Below are 19,566 nucleotides of genomic sequence, written 5' to 3' on the forward strand. Positions count from 1 at the left end.
GGACCTTATGGTCAAGAGCATTGGAGGCCTGGGGGTTGTGGGTAACTTTCCTCCCCCCTTGACCACCATTTTGACCAAACATGTGGGTGAATCTGTGAGAGTGTTTAGGGATGGACAGACAGACATTCGTTCCCCTCTGGCTGACCACTGTGACTGTGTCAAACCCATGTGCTGCCGAGGCTGCTCAGCAGAGATGCTCACACTGGCTAGCCCCCACTGAATTGGTTGTGCCTTGAGAAGCAAAGGACGAAAACAGGCCATGTCCCCTGCCTCCCAGGGCGTGTGAACCCAATGGCAGACAGGCCATTGCCCTCTGGCTCCAGGGGTATATGCCCTCCTCGCCCAAAGGGCTAGGAGGAGGGGAGGCTGCTGAATGAATCCCATTGCTTAGAGGAAAACATGGTGGAGTGACCTGAGCACAGGACTGGGAGCCAGGAGCCCCACGCTTCTAATCCCCACTCTGACATTGGCTCCTTCATGGCTTTGCAGGCGTCTCCACATCCCTGGCACTCCTCTCCACCCAGCTTGGTGTTCTAGTTCTTATGCCAAGCCCCCCTGGGACCTGGGACTTGCGGCTGGACTGGGCAACTCTGGAGGAGCTCCCAGGCCAGGCTGTGTCAGAGGGGCCCCTGGGTTGGGCCCGGCGGTGTCAGAGGTGACCGGTGGAAGACCAGTGTTATGTAAATATTTCTGCTGTAACATGGCAGGAGTGAATGGCCCTGTGCGTCCATCCATCATTGCTGGGGAACAGAAGGCTCCCTGGGAGCTCAGGGGGTGGGCGGCGCGGGGGACGCAGACACAGGCAGCATGTGCCCTACTCATAAACTGTTTGTTTTCTTTTTGTCTCTCTCATTTCGGGGCACCCCACTGGGAACGACTCTCTGTTTTGTCCTCGCAACCTCTCTCCCCTGCGTCCTCAGTCCTCACATTTTCTCCCTCTCCCCCCAGCCCCCCCAAAAACATCCCCTGTTCACATTGCGGCTTCTTTCTGTGACTTCAAAGGCTCCCCATCATTGTTTGGGATCTGCAGGCAGTGGCCCTGAAAACGTGATCACAGCCGGGCACAGTGTAGGTCACCACTGAGCACCATGCTCCAAGTGCTGAAAGGAACAGGCAGATTCTTCCCTTTTCATTCTTCACAACCCTGGTTACAGCTCTCTCCCTTGCTGTGCTCCTTCTTCTTGCTCTTTTCTCATCCCTTTCTGCTCCCTCTCTTCTCCCTTATCCACTTCCTTCTTCCTTTGCTCTCATTCTGTTCTGCCTTTTCTGTTCTTTTCCCTTTCCCTTTTTTCTTTCTCACTCTCTTTTCTCTGGTACTATTTTGGTTTTCTCCGTCTTCTCTTTCATTCTCTCCTTCTCACTCTTTTCTCTTGTTCCCTGTTTTCCCTCTCTCCGCACTCCCCCTACAAGAGGGGTCAGGTTTGGTTTCTCCAGGGGCAGAGGCAGTTGTTCAGGGAGGTGTTTTCTCCCCATGTCTGTTCCGTGGCAGGGTTAGTTTGGCACTTGGCTGGGTTTCTGTCTCGTTTTTTGTGTTCTGAGTTGCTGAGGACATGTAAGCACTGGATTAGTCCAGACCAGCCTCTAGCTGTACCTCCCCAGCAAGGCACTTGCTTGATGCCTTTGTTCAGAGCTGTTCTGTTCCTCCGTGGGCTGTGAACTGTTAGGTAGGGCCCTGTTCGGGCAGGGACTCCGGATCCTTCACTGACACAGAGCCAGCTTTTAGGCCCATGCTCTGTACTCGTCTGGTATGCCCCGATTAGGTTTAATATTGCAACAAAACTCTTAAACCCCAGACAGTTCATACGAAAATGGAGAAACAGGAGCCCCATGCAGTGTGATATTTGAGCTGGGGGTGGCGCAGAGATACTCGGGGCTTCTTCATGCTAAAACTGGCCTGTGGTTTTGAGCAGAAATCCCAGATAATTTTTTCAATGTACTTTGGACAGAGATCACTTTGTTGCACTGAAACTTGGGGAGTCGGGAACTTGTACTCAATCCGACTCAGAACCAGCTGCTGTGGAGAGCAATGTTTCTGGGTTGTGAACTGGCCTCTGGCAGCACCAGGATTTCTCAGTGACCCTGCATCTTCCTGCATGGGGCAATCAGCCAGCACCTAGCTTAGGCTCCCTCCACTGCCTTCTCCTGCAGGTCCCTGGGCTGGGTGCTTAGGGTCTCTCCTATCCCCGGGATCAGAAATCTTGGTGCTCGTGCCTTTGCGAGGCTGCTTTAAGAGTGAGGAGCCCACCAGCAATTGTCTCTGGCTAAATAGGGATATTAAGGGACGTGGCGGCAGGGGTTATGGCATAATAATTTGTCCTAACAAGCTGGTGTCACGTTCTCCAAGGCCTAGCCGTGCCGAGAGCGAGAGCAGTGGCAGGAAGCAGCTGCACTCACCGACCTGCCAGCCCAGGTTAATGAAGTGCTGCTCTGCTTAGGGGTCAGAGAGCAGGAGCTTGGCCACCCTTCGCTCTCCAACTCGGGGCAGCCAGTGGGATGGCTGTGGGCTCTTTACTGAGCTGAGGGCTCTGAGGGAAGGTGCCCCCAGCGCATTAGGGAATGACTTGGCTTTGCCCTGCAGGAGCGATGTTATGCCATGTTGTGAGGCTGGCACCTCCATGCTGTGCAGGGCTGCGGCATGCTCCCTGCATGCGGATGGCCCATTGCTCCCTTGGGAGACTCCCTGCTAGGAGGGGTTTGCTCTGAGCTTGCAGGGTAGACCCAGCACTACCTGTTTGCTGAGAGTGACTGTGCTAAAGAGGAGGGCTCTTGACTCTCAGAGATGCAGAGACTCCCGGGCCAGGAGAAACCAATAGGATCATCCAGCCCGAGATCCTGCAGAACCCAGCCATAGAAATCTACACAGTGCCGACTTTGCCAGCCAGCGGGACTGATGTAAGCTAGTACCCAGGAAGTTAGAGCCATTGGGGCAACCGGTGTGATGCCAAGGACAGACACTGTGCTTGCACAAGGATGGATGGATAGATAGAAATAGAGGTCTTCCTCTACTCCTCCCCTTCTCTGTCCCTCGCTCTCCTTTTCCTTCTCTTCTCCTTGGCCCTTCTCCTTCTCTTCCCTCCACGCCAGCCTTATGCCAGAGCCGGAAGTCACTTATGTCTCTCACAGCTTAGTATGGTCAGGTAGCAGGGACCTGGCGAGGATTTTACTGATGCCCCAATCAGATGTGTTATGGCATATGCTGTTCCCAGGTGTGGCCAGTGCCAACGCTGGACCTCCATATTCTGTGCCCCTGGGCCTGTGAGTAAGTGCCCTGGGGCAGAGCCCAACTGGCTTTGCTGTTTGGACAGCACCTGGCACCTTGTGGACACTACGAGAAACAACTAACTTATGGTAGTGACAGCACACTGGGGACAATCCTCCATCCCAGCCTGGCAGGGTGATTGGCAGGCTTGCTGGGGTCCCTCACCCCCTCATACGGCAGGACAAGTCACACACTGAGCCTCCTCTCAGCTGGTTCAGGGCCCTCAATACACAAGACCAGTCCCATCTGCCTGTCTCCTGTTCCCAGTCTCCTCTCTGTTCTCGAACCCCTGCCCTGTTCTTCCTTTCTCTTTGCTTTTCTCTCTGTCTCCATCTCCCTTCCTCTCTCTCCCTTTCATCTACTCGGAAGGCTTTACTTTACTTCCTTGTCACCCTAATTGATTGCATTAACCTTTCGGCGTATTGGATTTCCCCAGCACTGTGCAGAGAGTGCTGTGCAATATGCTTATAATCTGGGCTGTAACGGACAGGGAGCAGTCAACAAGCCCCTTTTCCAACAGGTTCCGCTGGCAACTTGTTCTCCAGGAGAGATGCTGATGCTGCCCCCCCCCCCCCCCCCCGCCTGGCACTGCAGCCCACCAAAGCCTGGCGTGTTGGCTTTGCTGCCGGAAGGATGGGGGAGAAATTATTTGGCTTCCCTGCCTTCCCCTGTTCCCTCCCCACATGAATACACATTGAATTCTCCTCTCCCTTTTCCCCGTCTCCTTCCCATGCCCTACAGAATATTGGCCTGGGTGAGCAGAGCCCTTCGATTCCTGCACAGGGCTAGCTGTAATCCTGCCCTTGTTTTCCCTTGTGCCTCAGTGTGTCTCACTTTTATCCTGCCTATTAAAGAGATGCTGTCCGCTAGTTTATTGTAGGCCCTTCAGTTAAATGTTGTTTTCAGAGGGAGGGGGCTACAGTACCTCTTGGAATCTATATGTATTTTCATACAACCGTGCTGTGCTGGCGAGCTAGCAGGGGGCAAGGGCTGTGACCAGATTGGGAGTCAGGAGACCAGGGTTTTGTTGCAGGCTCTGCCACTTGCTCAGGACAAGTCACTTTGCTTCTCTGTGCCCTGGCCCTGCTATCGCACAGAGCTCTCATATTTATTCCCTTGGTGAAGTGCGGTGTGAGCTCCGGCACGTTACCACTGAGGAGCGCGGGGGGAATGTGGAAGTGACTGTAAACAGGCAGCAGAGCTGATTGAGGTGCAGAAGGAAACCTGTGAGATCACTGGGGAGAAGTGCATGGCCCTGTCCGATGTCTGGCACTATGCATCTGCCTGGAGACCGTTAGGGCGCAGAGTGGGGGTAGGAGACGCTTTCAGTGCTTGTAATGTTTTAAAAATCTAAAAAAAAAAAGGTTTCCTTCCAAGGGCCAACACATCACCTTCCCGCTCTCCCAGTCTAGGCCTCAAATCAGAAAAGCACTTAAGCACACGCTTAACTTTCAGCACCTGCTTAAGCACCATCCAAGCCAAAGGGATGTGCTTAAATGCTGTACTGGATTGGGATACTGGGGGGCCAGATCCAAAGCCTCCTCAGGGACAGCCTTTGGGGTCCGTGTCTGTGGAGTGTCTAGCACGGTGGAGACTGATCTGTGACTGGGGTCCTGGGGAGACAAGGTGAGTGAGGTCATATATTTTATTGGATCAACTTCTGTTGGTGAGAGAGACAAGTTTTCGAGCTTACACAGAGCTCTTATGCTAGGATTTATCTCAATATAATTAATGAGGAGTAACAGTGGAAGGACTCCCATTGACTTTAGTGGGCTTTGGATCCAAGTCCCTGAATGGGAAAGTTACTGTTGTCTCTGTTGGGGAGTGGCCCCTGCTTCCCTTGGGGTGATAACTTGTCAGTAGAGACCTTGTGCGTTCCTGGCCAGTCTGCAAGGGGAGAAAGGAAAGGTATGTGGAGTGGTGTGTGTTGTGTTCCCAAGGCCCGTCTCTGTATTACTGGGCGGGGCAGAGAGAGCATGAGGCAGAGAGAGAAGAAAAAACTTGATTCGAGGCAATCATTCCCAGAAGTTAGTAATCAGGAGAGGAGGTTAAGGGGCGGGACTTTTATTTTAGGGGAAATGAAGGAGGGAATGCAGAAGAGAAGCAAAGGAGGAGAAAATGCAATGATGAGAGAGAGAGAGAGAGAGAGAGAGGCAGCAGCACCTCCTAAATGGAAGAGTAAACAGGCACTGGGAGGCATTAACTTAATTGATTGTTCTGCAACAGGCTGAACGCTGTGTTATTCTGTCGCCGTGGCAACAACCCAAAAAAATTGTCAGCCTGTTTGGATGAAGTGAAGCGAAACATTCTCTAATTTGCGGTGATCCTGGTGTTTGTTTTCCTTCTGAAGGGGCGGGGATCCATTGATCTATTGTTTGCACAAAGCTCTTCCTTTATGGAGATTGGAGGAGAGGGGAGGGCTGGGGATGTTTCCCCAATGCAACCTGGTTTCATCAAGAGGGTCGGGAGGTGAAGAGGGGGCCTTTTTCCTGCTGTATTTTAACCTCAATGGTGGGAGCCGTAGCTATGTTCTCTAGGATCTGGCCATGTTGATGATCCCACCGATCCAACTGCAACACCTGGGAGAGCAACCTTTAGTGCCGGGAAGAAATCTCAGAGGAGCAGGAACTTTGAGTTTCTTTTCCTGGTCTCTTCAGGTTTCTATACTGTGCCCATCACCATGGTGTCTGAACTGTTCCCCCTCCACCACCCCAAGCTCTGAAGTCCCTGCTTGGGGTGGGATGGAAGTGCTGGAGGGCTCTGTCATTCATGGCAGAGGGAGGAGGCAGGGTGCTGCTGGGGTGAGATCTTTGTCAAGTTGTCTCTGTGCTTTCAGGAATATTCCTGGACTCCTTTCTGTGTTGCAGCCCCTGAAGCTAGGCAATGACGTCCAAACATGCCTCTGGAGCAACAGACCCCTCCCCAGTCTCTGGCTGCTTCCACAGCTTCTGAGTGTGTGTGTGTGTGTGCATGCGCGTGCACTATCTTGAGTGTCTCTGTGCATGTCTCCCGTGCATGTGTAGTGGAGAGAAGAGAATAAGTTATCATTTCAGCCCAAGACCATATGTGCTGTAAGGTTAGTGAGTGAAATAGCTCTGACACCTTTCAGCTCCTTGCACTCTATAGCAGGTGGATAGATAGTTGTATGATATCCCTTCACCCACAGAAATGCAGCCACCCCTTGGGATGGAAGATGTGCCCTGTTTAACTGCCTGCAACGGCCCCATGTAGCTGCGTAGGGCAGGAAATGCAGGTGTCCAGCTGAAAGCAGAGATTGAATTTGCTGTAGGCAAGAAGGATAAAATCACCACGAGTGGGATCTGACCTGGGCCCCAGGGAGAACAGCCTGACTCTGAAAAGGTGCCATGGGCACCTTCGGTCTCCTGTGCACCTTTCGCAATGCAGTCCCCCTGGGGCCACGCAGGAACTCCTGGCAATGACACTCGCCAGCCACAGCTGCTTACTTTCAAAAGGAACATCCCTGCGCCAAGAACTGACTTCTGCTGAGAAATGTTCAGTCAGCTTCTGGGAGAGGGGGAAGCCTGACAGGAGCCAGCCTGCACAGCAAGGGGAGAGTGGGCAGGGCTGGACTGCTGGGTGGGGAGGGGCAGAGGTGGCTTCATGTCACTGGTAAGAGAGCGGGCAGAGGTGGGTCTGTACCAGTGGAGGGGGGAGCTGGCAGAGGTGGTTTTGTACCAGAGGTGGGGGGAGCGGGCAGAGGTGGGTCTGTGCCAGAGGTGGGGGGAGCGGGCAGAGGTGGGTCTGTGCCAGAGGTGGGGGGGTGAAGGCAGGAGCGGGCAGTGGTGGCTCTGTGCCAGTGGAGGGGGGGTGAAGGCAGAGGTAGCTCTGTGCCAAAGGTGGGGGAGCGGACAGAGGTGGCTCTGTGCCAGAGGTGGGGGGAGCGGGATGGCGCGCTTGGAGGGAGGGGGCCAGCATGCTGTCTCCCCCATCTCTCTCTGTTGCCTTGTCTTTTGTCTCATCGCCTTTCTTTCTCCTTCTCTCTTTCCCTCTCTCTCTATTCTAACTCATTTCCACAGCAGTTGTGTCTCTCAGGTTAGGTATGGCCTTTAGCTGTAGCTAGCTGGTGTGAGACGCCCCTCCGTGGCTCCCTCTTGATTAGAGGTCCATCCCCTTGGATGTGGGGCAGAGGGGCAGGCCCAGGGAGGAGAGCTGCGTGTCTCTCAGGCAAAGGCCGAGCTGCCAGTGAAAGTTTGGTGGTTACTGGCGTCAGGAGAAGCTAATAACCCTGTAACTGGTCTGAAGGAGAATTCACGGTCTACTGAGCACTGAAAATATGAGAGGGTTCTGAGACAGGCAGAGTGTGGAGAGGGGAATACAACGCATCCGCGGCTCAGGGCAGCACTGCCTCTCCAGAGAGAGGCAGGGAAGCCAAGAGCAAAGGACCAAGACATGTGCCCATCACCACCATGCTCCAGGATCGGGGTACTGCCCTTCAGACTAGAAGGGCACTCGTTCACTTAACAAGCACCATCTAAGAAACATGTACACATAATTGTGAGGCTACACACATGAACGATTGTGCATGCTCAGCTGGACACACACAACTATCCCTCCCCCCCCACGGCCATAATGCACACACAGACAGTCGTGCAAATATACAACCGTGCACACACATGCACAGCCCCACAAACACATGTGGTCATGTGCTCTCACATGCATAGAGACTTACGCAGAACTACACAAACTCACAGTGCACAAATACACTCCTTTCCTCCTGCATTAGACGCACAGAGACAAGTTGAGCCCAACTCCTCGCTGGTGTAACTGCACTGGAGTGAGACAGTGGGGTTGGATTTTCCCCAGCGTATCCTGACCATCTCTGCAGCTTCCTGTTGTGAATGGGAGCAGAGACGTGGGAAACCTATTACTCTTCCAGCCGAGGGAGGCCAATGGCTGAGGATACCGGGAGCTCTGCCGAGAGGAAACCCCCCTTCAGCCTTTCACCTGAAGCTGGTAATCTCCCTGTGCTGAGTCCCTGGAACAGGGGAATTGTGTTTGAAGCGCAGCCAGTGGTGATTTAGTGGCAGACATTTGCAGAAGATACTTTGATTAATTCGTAGTAAAATAAAGTAGCACTCAGGTGCCAATGCCACATTCCAGGGCGAGCCGACAACCTAGGTGCGCGCTGGGCCCAGCGCCAGCTGCCTGAGCAATCCCCGCGGAGGCGGCAGCACCAGCCAACCAGCAACCTCTCACTGCTTGGTCTTCTTAATTATTGATTAATATTTTTTCCCTTCCCTGGCAAAAAATATGGTATTTGGTAACAAGCTCCCATTGCAAAATGCTGATGATTTGGAGAATGTGTCACTGAGGCTGCGGGGTGATAAAGAGGAGCGGGAGCCCAACCAACAATCTGGCTCAGCCAGTTTGCCTATTTATTAAAGAAAAAGCCAAGATCATGAGCTTTTTTTGTTGTTCAGTTTGTGGGCAACTCCCCTCATGGCCACTCTCGGGCGCCCAGAAAATTAAACTTGGTATCAGCCTGGGCAGGTGGCGGAGGGAGCAGCAGCAGCTTTGTCACCTAGTTAGTGCTGCGAAACTAGCAAGAAAGTGGGATTTATTTTTGCTAGCGCTCACGTAACCCTTTAAGTGACCAGGCGTAATTGTTTTCCAGCATAGACGGCAGCTGTTAACTCATGTGAAGGGACCCCGGGTTAGCAGTACCCAGGTTAGTCTGGTGTCAATCCAGAGGAGCTCTCTTGAAGCCAGTGGTGTCACTGGTATACATGACCTGGACTTGGAGGGGCGGCATCGTTGGTGGTAACAGTTGGGGTTCCCTGGGCTCTGTTCCATGTGGGGCTGGGGCGTAGCAGCCTGTTCGATTTTGTGTTTTGGGGATTTTGTCAGGGAAGAGGTCAGGAGGAGCGTCAGTTACCAGGAGCTGCTCTGGGGAGTGGCAGCAGGGGTCAGTTATACAGCTGGGGAGTACAGCAGCTCTCCTCTGCCCATCGCTTGAAGGCATGCTAAGTACCCCTTAGATACCATCCTCCGTACTGCATGGGCCTCCAGGGCTGTTGGATGGGGGACTTAGGATCTGCACTAAGAGGCCTTTATGCAGCCAAAACTTCCACTGACTCCCATCGCCCTGAGTGGTCATTCCCCTAGCCACCAGCAGAGCGCTGGCTGGTTACCGAATGCTGGATGAGCGAGGTGGGAGTGCATGATTTTGATGACCAAGCTCAGCTTCCATGGGGAGTTATTTCAAGTCCGGGAGCTCAAGCTGGAGAAAGGATCGAGGGTTGCGCTGGAGTTTTCTGACCTAGTTTTTTAAACAGAGAGTTGGTTTAGGAAGGGGTTGGGGTCTATGTTTTAATGACAGCTGGCGTCACAGCCCCTTCCCTGGGAGACAGCCACCTTCCTCATCCTCTTCTTCCTCTTCGAGACCCAGTCCATGCCATCTCCACATTCATCCTGTTGATAAAGGCTCCCATGACCCTCCTCATGTGGGCTGTGATGGGAGCGAAGGGTATTTTTCAAGGTTTCTGCTGGGTTTTTTTCCCTCTGAAATATAAGGATGTGCAATTTTTTTAGTTTCAATTTAGCATTGGAGAATTTTATAATTTAGTAATTAAAATCTCTGATAGGCTTTAGAAATTGCAGCTAATTGAATTTAATGGGAAGATGATTTTCAATTTTATTTGATTACCCAGACCCCTGGCATTGGTATTTATGGGAAAAAAATGGGAAATGTGCTGTGTGGGCTAAGATGGCATAATTGAATTAAGGCTAATCGGATTTCTTTGTCATGAATTTCACTATAATTTTCCTATAATTTTCCATTAGATATCTAGTTTACAAATATTCACAAAGAAATGAAGCTCTTTCGGAATGGAGATTGCTGGCTAACAGGATTACAGAGACGATAGCTCGGCACTGCCAACCCGGGCTCCTTCAGTAATGCAATCGCTGCGTCTGCCTCACACTTTCCGCCTACCACTGCCTCCCCCTGCCCCCTCCTGGCCCATTGTCAGAGCCTCCTGCACGGCCATGCTTCCTTCAGGGCCTTTATTAGCTCTGCACGTCGTTGTGTCCGGCACGCACATGCACAGTGTCAGCACCCTCACACATGCAAACTCAGTGTCGGCACACATACACATGGTGACACATGCACACGCAATGTCTGCACAGGCACAGGCACACACAGTGTCAAATCACATGCACGTGTAATGTCAGCGTGCACACACAGTGTCAGAACACATGTAATGTCAGCACACGCACACACTGTCAGAACGCACACATGCACATGTAATGTCAGCACACACACACATCCACCCACAATGTCAGCATGTGCACACGCATAGTATTGGCACATAAACACTGTCAGCACCCATGCACACTCGTGCACACATAGTGTCAACACATACAGACACTCTCACACACAGTATCATGAGGAGATTCTTCCCCGTCGCTTCCTGTTTGCCTGATGGGGAATCTCCCCTCATTCAGTCCTTGCTGCATCATGGAGCATTCTTGGCCTTCGTTTTCCACCTAACACTTTCCCAGGGCTCTGTTCTCCGCCCTTTCCCCCATTCCCTGTCCCCTTTGTCACTTGCCTTCACTCTCCCCCTATTGCCAGTCTAACCATGCCGAGTCCTGGGCCAGCCTTCCAGTGCCAGCCCCGCCTGCCTCCTCATGGGAAGGTCAGTGCACGCTAGCCGCACTCCACTGGGCTTCCCACACAAAAGCGAGCGCAGGGACAGCTTTCAAGTGGCCAGGGCTGTTGTCCCACGGGAACCAGCTGCTCTCAGCTGCATAGCGGCCCCCAGTGGTACCCTGCATGCCTCCAAGCAACAGCTGTCACTGGGTGTCTGTGCTGTCCCATCCCAGCCCCCTCAGGTACCTCTCCTGCTCCATGGAGTTTCAGAGCAAGGCTCTGGCTTGGTGCGTCCTCACCAAGAGAACCTATCAACTGCAGAGGGAGCTGGGAACTTCCCAGCCTGCTTCTAGTTTCCCTCCTTTCTGCCCTGTCTCCTCTCCAATCCCAAACAGCTTAACTCCAGAAACGAATGTAACTGAAACACCCCCCACACCGTGTCCACGGAAGAATCAATGTGCAGTTGCAGTGCAGTCATCACTCCCTCCGTCCCATCCACCCTCCTCATGCACCGTCCCATCCACTCCTCATGCACCTGCTGAAGCCCCGTCCCGCCCTGAGGCCTCACATAGAGTCATTGCTCTGGGTTGGGCAGTGAGAGAGGGGGCAGTGCCGCCGTGTGCTCGTCTATGCTCCAAGCCAAACTCTGCTGCCTTGGCTTACGGGCAAGCCTTTAGGACCTGCCCATTCACACACTGCTCTGGGAGTGAGGCATGGGAATATGGCCCCTCCTTGGCACATGGGCTGCAACCTGGACTTAGAAGGGTTTTACTGCTGATACCCACTTCATTATCACAGCCATAATCTTAATGCCCAGGCAAGACCCGGGGTGGTGTCTTGGTATGTGCAGTATGGCGGTGTTTGCACCACAGCGTGGTTATGTGTGAGTACATGAATGTGTGAATGTATGTGTGCGTGCTTTTTTGTGTCTGTGCTTGGACACATGCCTTTACATGTGTGTCTTGTGCATGTATTTGCACACGAGTGTGCATGTGCGCCAGAGGGAGACAGATTCACTTAGACTGTCAATTCTTTGGAGCAGGGCCTGTCTTTTTGTTCAGTGTCTATACAGCACCTAGGACAATGGGTCCTGGTCCGTGACTGGGTCTCTCAGGCGTTGCAGTAAAACAAATAATAAATAATAATGTTAATTAATACTAATGGGCCTTCCAGTGCCTTTCAGAGGGCTCTATCTAGAGATGGAATCTTGGGTAGTTCCAGGGCAGGGAGCCCTGGGCTAGACCAGGGAGGCATTTGCTGGTTTCATGGGCATTGTCCTTACACCTCAGGGCCATGCACATTCACTCCTGGACTCAGTTCCATGGTAAAACTACCCCCCCTTTGGCTCCACCCCAAATCCCCAGCTCCCCCCAGGGCTGCCCTTTTAATTATCATTGTTAATTGTAGCTCTTTGTGAGTTGCTTTGAACACCTTCCCCCGAGCACCCTCTGGGCCCCTGAGCAGCCAATGGCCTTCCTCAGTGTGCATTCACTGCTTCGTGGCCTGCTCCTGGTACAGTAAGTCCCCAGGGGAAGTGGTCAGGTGCCAAGCAGCATTCGGCTGGGACACCTGCTGGAAGAGCTGGGATCGCTGGCAGAGCAGGAGGGAGGAGGGGCGGGGGGAGGGAGACTAGTGTGAAATGGCTTGAATAAAGCCCAAGGAATAGTAAGTAGCATGACCTAGGCCCAGGTGCCAAGGCCCATTGGCCCTGCACAGCACCACCCTGCTCACTGATACTCGGTAGCGTCCCTTTGGCAGTGCTTGCTGGGCTTGTCATGCCAATAAAGCGACTGAAACTGAACTGAGAAGAAAGGAGTGAAAGAGCAGGAAAGGGGAAGAAAGCACGGATTGTCTGCTCCTGCCATCCAGGCCCCGAGGCCTCTGGGCGCCTCCCTTGGTGAAACAGAAATCAAACAAAATTACAGAAATAGGGCAAGAGCGTTTGCCTAATAAACTCCCTGAGCGAAAGGGAGTGGAGGAGCCTGGAGATGCCAGATCCCCAGCCCAAGAGCCAGAGCCCAGGTGGGTCTAGAGCTGAAGGTGCTTGGGTGAGTCCCAATAGAGGAGAGAGAGAGAGAAGGAAAGGAAAGGAAATGGAAAGTGAGAGAAATAGAAAAATGAAGGGGGAGGAGATGCGCAGAGCGTGATGTCCCATGTAACATTGTCCCTCCGAAATGTGGCAAGTCCCCTGATCAACCCTGGTGCAGCCTTCATGGGTAAAGATTAAACTGTAATAATAATAATTAATCATCCCTCGCCCTCTCATCACAGCTTTCATCTGAGGATCTTCAAGCGCCTAGCAAACATTAATTAATTAAAGTTCTTAATGCCCCTTGGAGGCAGAGGAGGGACACGCAGAGATTGCCTCGCTTGCCTCTGAAGTGCAGCCACCTCTGGGGTGGAATGTGGCAGTTGCTAGACATTGCAGGCTGATACTGCAATACAGTTCAGGACAGGATGAAGGGCACTGCCCTCTCTCCAGGCGTCTCAGGGGTCAGCGTGTCCAGGAGCTAGAGTGTGGGCTAAGCCAGCTCTGCCTTTGGGAGGGTCAGACCCAGTGGTGGGGAGGGGGGCAAAGCTTCTGTTTAAATGGTTTCACAAAGGGTCCTAGCAGAGCAGGAAGCCAAGTGGCCCCAGTGGGAGGGAAGAGCACCCTTTTCTTGGGTAAGAGGCAGGGAGGGAGGATGGGGAAATAAAGCCTGATCCTGTGACTGGAGATCACTGAGATAGGAAATCAGCCTGCCAGTTGCGTCAGCTCCAGGGCTTGGACTTCACCTGTAACGCTCCTCAGCAGGTGGCTTCTGGAGGAGGAGCAGGAGTGATGGTGAGAAGTCCACACCAGAATCTGCAGTGGGAGTTCTGGGGGGAGAGAGAGAGAGTGTGAGTGTGGGTGTGTGGATGTGTGTGCATTTGAGTGTATGCGCATGTTGTTTTATTGTAGGAATGTGCATGCATGCCGTGTGCATCTGTGCATGCTGTGTGTGCATATGTATTAATGTGTGACTCTTCATTTTTGTGTGTGCAGGAGCACAGGTGCATTCAGGAGGGGTGTGTGTGTCATTGTGACAGTGTGTGTACACAGTGTGTGTGCCTACTAGTTGACCCATGCGTGTTATTCTGTGTGTGCTCCCTTCAGCCTGGGGTCTGGAATACAGAACCCAGGCTCTCAGCGGATGACGATGATGGGTAGAAGAGCTCCTACCATTTAATTATTGTATGTTTGTAGGAAATATTAGAGTGGAGAAATCTGCGTTCATACAGGATGTTTCTCATGGTCTGGAACATAAGGGAGACTCAGGAATTTTAGGCCCTGAAAGGAGGTGCCAGGCCAAAATCAAGTTGTACAAACCCTGTGATTAATAAAAATACAGGAGCAAAATATTCCCTTGCAGGGGCTTGACATGACAATGTCCTGCTGGGGCCTGGGAACCAGGAAGGGGCACTGACTAGAAATTGGCTAGGCTAGTGTCGCTCTCTGGTCTGCATGGAGTATGGAGGAGTGATACGCAGATTTAAAAGATGAGACCCAACAATCGTGGTGGTAGGAATCACCCAGCAGTGGAGGCTAGGTGTTTTGGCTGACAGTCCTTTTAAAGTAGGAGTTTGATTTCTTCAAGCTGGAAATGAGCATCGTGGCCTAATGGCTTTGGGGGTCTTTAAATAAATGAGTGAAACAGGAAGCCGGTGAGATATCAGGATCTGGTCCCTCTGACTTCTGCTGGTGTAAAACCTAGGTGAAGGGCTCCACGCCAGCTGGGTGCATGGCCCTGCTCCACCAGGGGGCCCACAGGCCCGAAAGTTGACCAGGCCAGTGAGGGAGGGGTATGGCCGGGGGGTCCTCAGATTGGGGTCACTGCTTTTCTTCCCTAGGTGTGAACGCCACTGAGCCGCAGCTTCCCCACTGATTTGAGGGCTGTTCCAACACTTGGGCAGGGCAGACAGTGCCCTTGGTCTTAGTGTATCTAGTCCACACCACCTCCCTGTGTGGCCACACCCACTTCCTGGCCAGTAAATGGAGTCTGTGGTGCACTCCCTCCTTCAGGACTTGAGCCTGGTGTCTGATTTTGTGCCAGCGGAAGCCAGGGTGGCTAGAGCCCAGCAAGACGATTCAAACCCTCTTTGGGTCACACTAGTGCTTCTCCCCTCCCCCCCCCGCCCCTTGGTGTTGTCTTAAGGGGTTTTACACATGCAGATTTAGGGCCTGCCCTGATGGCACCCACAGGGTACCTGAGCTAAGGAATAGCTCCAGCCTTGTTGGTAGTAGCTTGGAAATTCATTGGCTATTCCTAAGCACTGCCTGAGAGACCTGCTCTGCCAGAATCCACATGGCCCAATACAGGACATTTAAAAAAAAAAAAAAGCTCACAGCCTTGTTCAAAATACCTATTTAATCAGGTAAATAATCTGTTCGTTTGTTTTAAAGAGACGTATGTGTGTGTTTACCCAACACGCCTCTGAGAACCTCCCTAACATTCTTTTCTACTTAAAAATAAAAGCAACAAAAAATGAGGAAATTCAGGGCACAAAAACCATAACCCCGTTGGGGCCAAACATACCCCTGGTGTAATGGCACTGACTTCCTGAGGCCTGCGCTAGCAGTGGGATTGGCACAGTGTGTTTAAATAATGTTAAAGCTTGTGACATAAACCAGTAAAACACCCACCAATTCAGAGTGAACACTACTGCTCTGGCCTGAGTTTGTTTTGTACTGCGCGCGCACACCCATGTTACACTTGTGTACACACACACACATATGTTACGCTGTGTGTGCACACACCCCTTGTTACACTTGTGTACCCACCCATCCCACATTACATTCCTGTACACCCCCCATATTACACTTGTGTACATGCCACCTTCCTGTATTTTGCTCATCTACACGCACCCACCCCATATTACACTCATGTACATGTACACACACACCATATTACAATCATACATACATATGATTAAGCACACATACACTAGTGCACACTCTCTGCCTTGCCCAATACACAGTCATTCTCTCCCACACAACATTGTCACTACACACTCAGACTCCTCTGCACACAACACAGACTGTAACACAACCATTTGCTCTCTCTCACACAAATACACCTATTCATTCCCACATGCAGATATTCTCTCTCACACACTAGCACACACTCACAGACACTCTGCCTTGCACACAGCACACTCCTTCAGACTCATTCACTCCAGCCTTTCTCTCTCTAAAGCTGCAGGGATTCCTGTGACCAAATCAGTCTGGGGGAGCTGCTTGGTTCCATTGGCTCTTTATTCAGTTCAAGCTTCTCCAGGATAATATTGCTGCCCTGTTGGTGCAAAGACTCAGAACCTTTCTAGGTGACTCCTTCGGGAAGGGGATGTGGCAGCTCACCTGGGATTATTTTTATTATTTGTATTGCCGTAGCACCTAGGAGCCCCAGTCAGAACCCAGGACCCCATTGTGCTCAATCTGGAGTCAGCAGGTCAGATCCTGATCTCAGCTGTGCCAGTGTAACACCATCCGATGGGGTTACTCCAGATTTACACCCATGTAACTGAGCTCAGAGTGTGGCCCAGTAGGTACCAATTCTGGGGCGAGAGGGGACCGTGTGCAGCCTTGAGGGGGCCAGTGCCGTGGAAGCATTGATCCTCTGACGCCTGCCATCTGTGTGAAGCAAACCAGAGTGCAACACAAATGCAAAGGCACATTTCTGCATAATTTTTTCCTCCCCACTGGTGGGTTTTGTTCTCATTGACAGAAACAATAAGTAACAATAAAAGCCGGAACTCCTCGCCCCCTGCCCCCCCATCCTAGGGAAGGAGGGAAGAAAAATACCCAACTCCTTTCCACACCAAAAGCCCCCCCCCCAAGCGATTGCATCTTACGTTCTCCTCTGCCGAGGGATCCCTAAATTAAATACTAAACAACCAACCATTAGTTCATGTTTGCTTAGCGCTTTGAAGGGCCTGGGCTGCACTCGCCTCTCATCTGCATCCACGGACTGACTTCAGACTAGGGGATGGATTCTGATCTCCTTTACACTGACATGAATCTGGAGTAATTTAAAGCATTCCCTCCAGCTGCACCAGGTCTGGTGTTGGCCCTTTGGAGCGGGTGTAATCCAGTGCAGAATTTGACCCAGGTCAGATCCTGATCTCAGTTACCCCAGTGTAAATCCAGAGTTAACTCCAGTCAAGTCAGTCGCTATTGCTAGTATCAACCCAACTTTTATTTAACATAATCTCCCCAACTGGGTGCATCCCCCTGGCACAGCACTTTGCCGAGTTAAATCAGTACATGGGGTGGGGGAGAGAGACACTGAACCTTAAATCTCTATCCCTCAAGCCCATGCCACTGAGCTCCCTGGCTGCTGGGGTTTGGTTCCCGCAGGGGCTCCCGTTCACCAGCCTCGTGTGTCTTTTCTTTTCTTTTCTTTTCTTTTTCTTTTTTCTTTGGGCCCCGAGTCCCGCCTCTCCGCCCGGGGAGCCAAAGGTTTGGGAAAGCAGCGAGCCAATAAGGCCGGCCCCTAGCAAGCAGCCCTGATAGGGTAACGCTGCTTGGCTGGGCTTTTTTTCAGAACTGCTCAGCTCGCTGGCTGGGAGCTGGTTCCCTCAGCATCTTCCCTGGGAGGCAGCGAGCAGAGGCTGGGGAAGGCACTCTGATCTTTCACCTGCCCTCTAGCCAGTAGGGAAGGCCAGGCTGGGGGGTGTGGCCAAGCTCTGTCCTGCCAATCACCTTCACTTTTGACAGCCAGCCTTCTCCTCCCCCCCCCGTCACCCCCCCCCACCAGTGAACTCTGCTGCCAAAGTGTTCTCGGGGAGGACCGTCAAAAGCAATGACATCAGTATTTTAAACCAACTTGTTATTCGGGGAGCAATCAGTTGCAATTAGGTATTAATTAAGTATTATGAAAGTTGATTATTTGAGTGAATTCGGCTTTCGTCTCTCCGACTATGGTAAGTACAGCACAATTGTTCTTTTCCTGTCCCTTGTTCTTTCAGTTTGCACACACACAAAAAGCCCCTTCTGTCCGTGTCTCTTCTTTTCCCTCCCCTTTCCCTTTCATTCTTTCATTTGTTCTTTCTCGCCCGGTGCCGCTCTCTTTTTTATTTTTCTTTTCTTTTCCTCCCTCTGCCCGTGTCTCTTCTCTTGCTCTCTTTCCTGCGGGTGCGACCGATGGGGCTGGTTCGTCTATAAATAGTTTCTCTTTTAGTTTAATAAACTACCCAGCACAGCTGATCAGCTTTGGGTGGCCTTAGAGAGAGAGAGAGGGAGAGAGAGAGATTTTAATTTCTGTCTGTCTTTTTCCTGTTTGGTGGAGAGAAGAAGAAACTTTTTTATGTTCCCAAAGCCGGTGCTGGGAAAGTGGAAGGTGCCAGGGGTGTGTGTGTATGGAGGGGTGACGTCACTCTGATGGGGGAGGGGTATCATTTTTGGGGGGTGGGGGTGTTCCCCCCACTGGAGCTTTAGATGTTGTGTGGAAGCTTGTGAGAGTTTTGGGGGAGCAGCTCAGAATCAGGGTGCCTGAGCCCCAGGTATAGCTCAAGGTAGGGACTCTCAGACTCTTTCACTTTTCTTTCAGTTGTTTTACGGAAGTTGCTTCCCCCCCGCCCCCAACCCAGCCTCTCTCTCTAACCAGATGAAGTAAGGGGGTGGGGGGAACTGGCTTCAAGAGGATCTCTCCCTTCCGGTTGATTTCAGATCCAGATCTGTTTGGGAAGCTGTCACTGAGAGAGACCCTGGGTTGAGAGAGGGGAGGAGGGACAGATAAATGGGATAGAGAGAGAATGATGGTGGGGGGGAAGGAGGGGAGTTTGTGGGGATTTTGAAATGATTCTGCATTTTATATATATATAAATATATAAGTCATGTGGGTTGTTTTTTCTTTAATTTTCTTACCCCCTTCTAAGCTCTGGTGTCTTGTTGGTAAAGGTTGCTTGTCAGGTTCCTGTGCTGTCTAAATGAAAAGGAATTTAATTTATTTGGGACACAGTAGTGTCAGATGAAGAGGATGCTTATTACATTTAATGAGTATTTTTTTTTCACTTGGGCACATCTGGGATGGGTTTGTTTTTGTCCTTTCCATGCAAGGTGTGTAGGCTCTGGGAGGAGGGATGGCAGGCCCCCTCCTTGCTGGTTTTGGTTTCAGATTATGGGGCCCAGTATCGGGACTGGATGCGGTTTTGATAGTAGATTTTGTGGTCCAGTGTCTGATTTTAGTTCTGGTGTTGGTCCGGCAGGGTGTGATGGGCTCTCTTGGCCTATTGTTAGGCTGGGACACAGGTTGGGATTGAGAGACACTATCTGGGTGGGGTGAAGTTTAGGGCTGAGATTTCATGGCCCAGTATCAGGCTGGGATGTGATTTCAGCATAGGATTTGGTGGCAGGCAGGGTGTGTTGTGTTGTCAGGCCTGGGATAGGCTTTGGGCTTGGATTTCGCAGCCTTGTCCGGAGGTTCAGAGCAGGCAAGTTTGGAGTTTGTCAGGAATTCCTCAGGCCCCATTTCCCACTATATGGGGTTCTAACACCTCCTCTTTTTTGACCCAGTCCTACTGGGAAAGTGAAACACTGTCCCTCTCAATGATTTAACTGCCCTCTCCCCTTGTTAAAAACTAAATGACAGCAGTGGGCCAAACCAGCTTGCACTGGCGATCCTGTCACTATTTGGATAATTATTGTAGTATATTTTTACAAGGGATAAGATAG

The 19,566-nt window shown here is 51.7% G+C and overlaps 1 protein-coding gene across 7 annotated transcripts in view; it reads left to right on the plus strand.

Moving 5' to 3' along the window:
* CASZ1 (castor zinc finger 1) overlaps positions 1–19,566 on the plus strand; it is a 270,749-nt gene that overhangs the window by 122,248 nt on the left and 128,935 nt on the right. For 2 of the 7 annotated variants that reach the window (XM_027826777.3, XM_027826763.3), the window contains exon 1: positions 16,964–17,816. The exons of 3 other annotated variants lie outside the window; for them this stretch is intronic. In XM_027826777.3, coding sequence (XP_027682578.2) covers positions 17,768–17,816 — 49 coding nt within the window. In that variant the 5' untranslated portion in view covers positions 16,964–17,767. Of the gene's footprint in view, positions 1–16,962; positions 17,817–19,566 lie in introns of those variants that run through there. 2 more of the 7 variants (XM_037881461.2, XM_007053710.4) reach the window with 2 other exon arrangements.

This window comes from Chelonia mydas, chromosome 18 (genome assembly GCF_015237465.2).
Source record: "Chelonia mydas isolate rCheMyd1 chromosome 18, rCheMyd1.pri.v2, whole genome shotgun sequence".
NCBI classification, from domain to species: Eukaryota; Metazoa; Chordata; order Testudines; family Cheloniidae; genus Chelonia; species Chelonia mydas.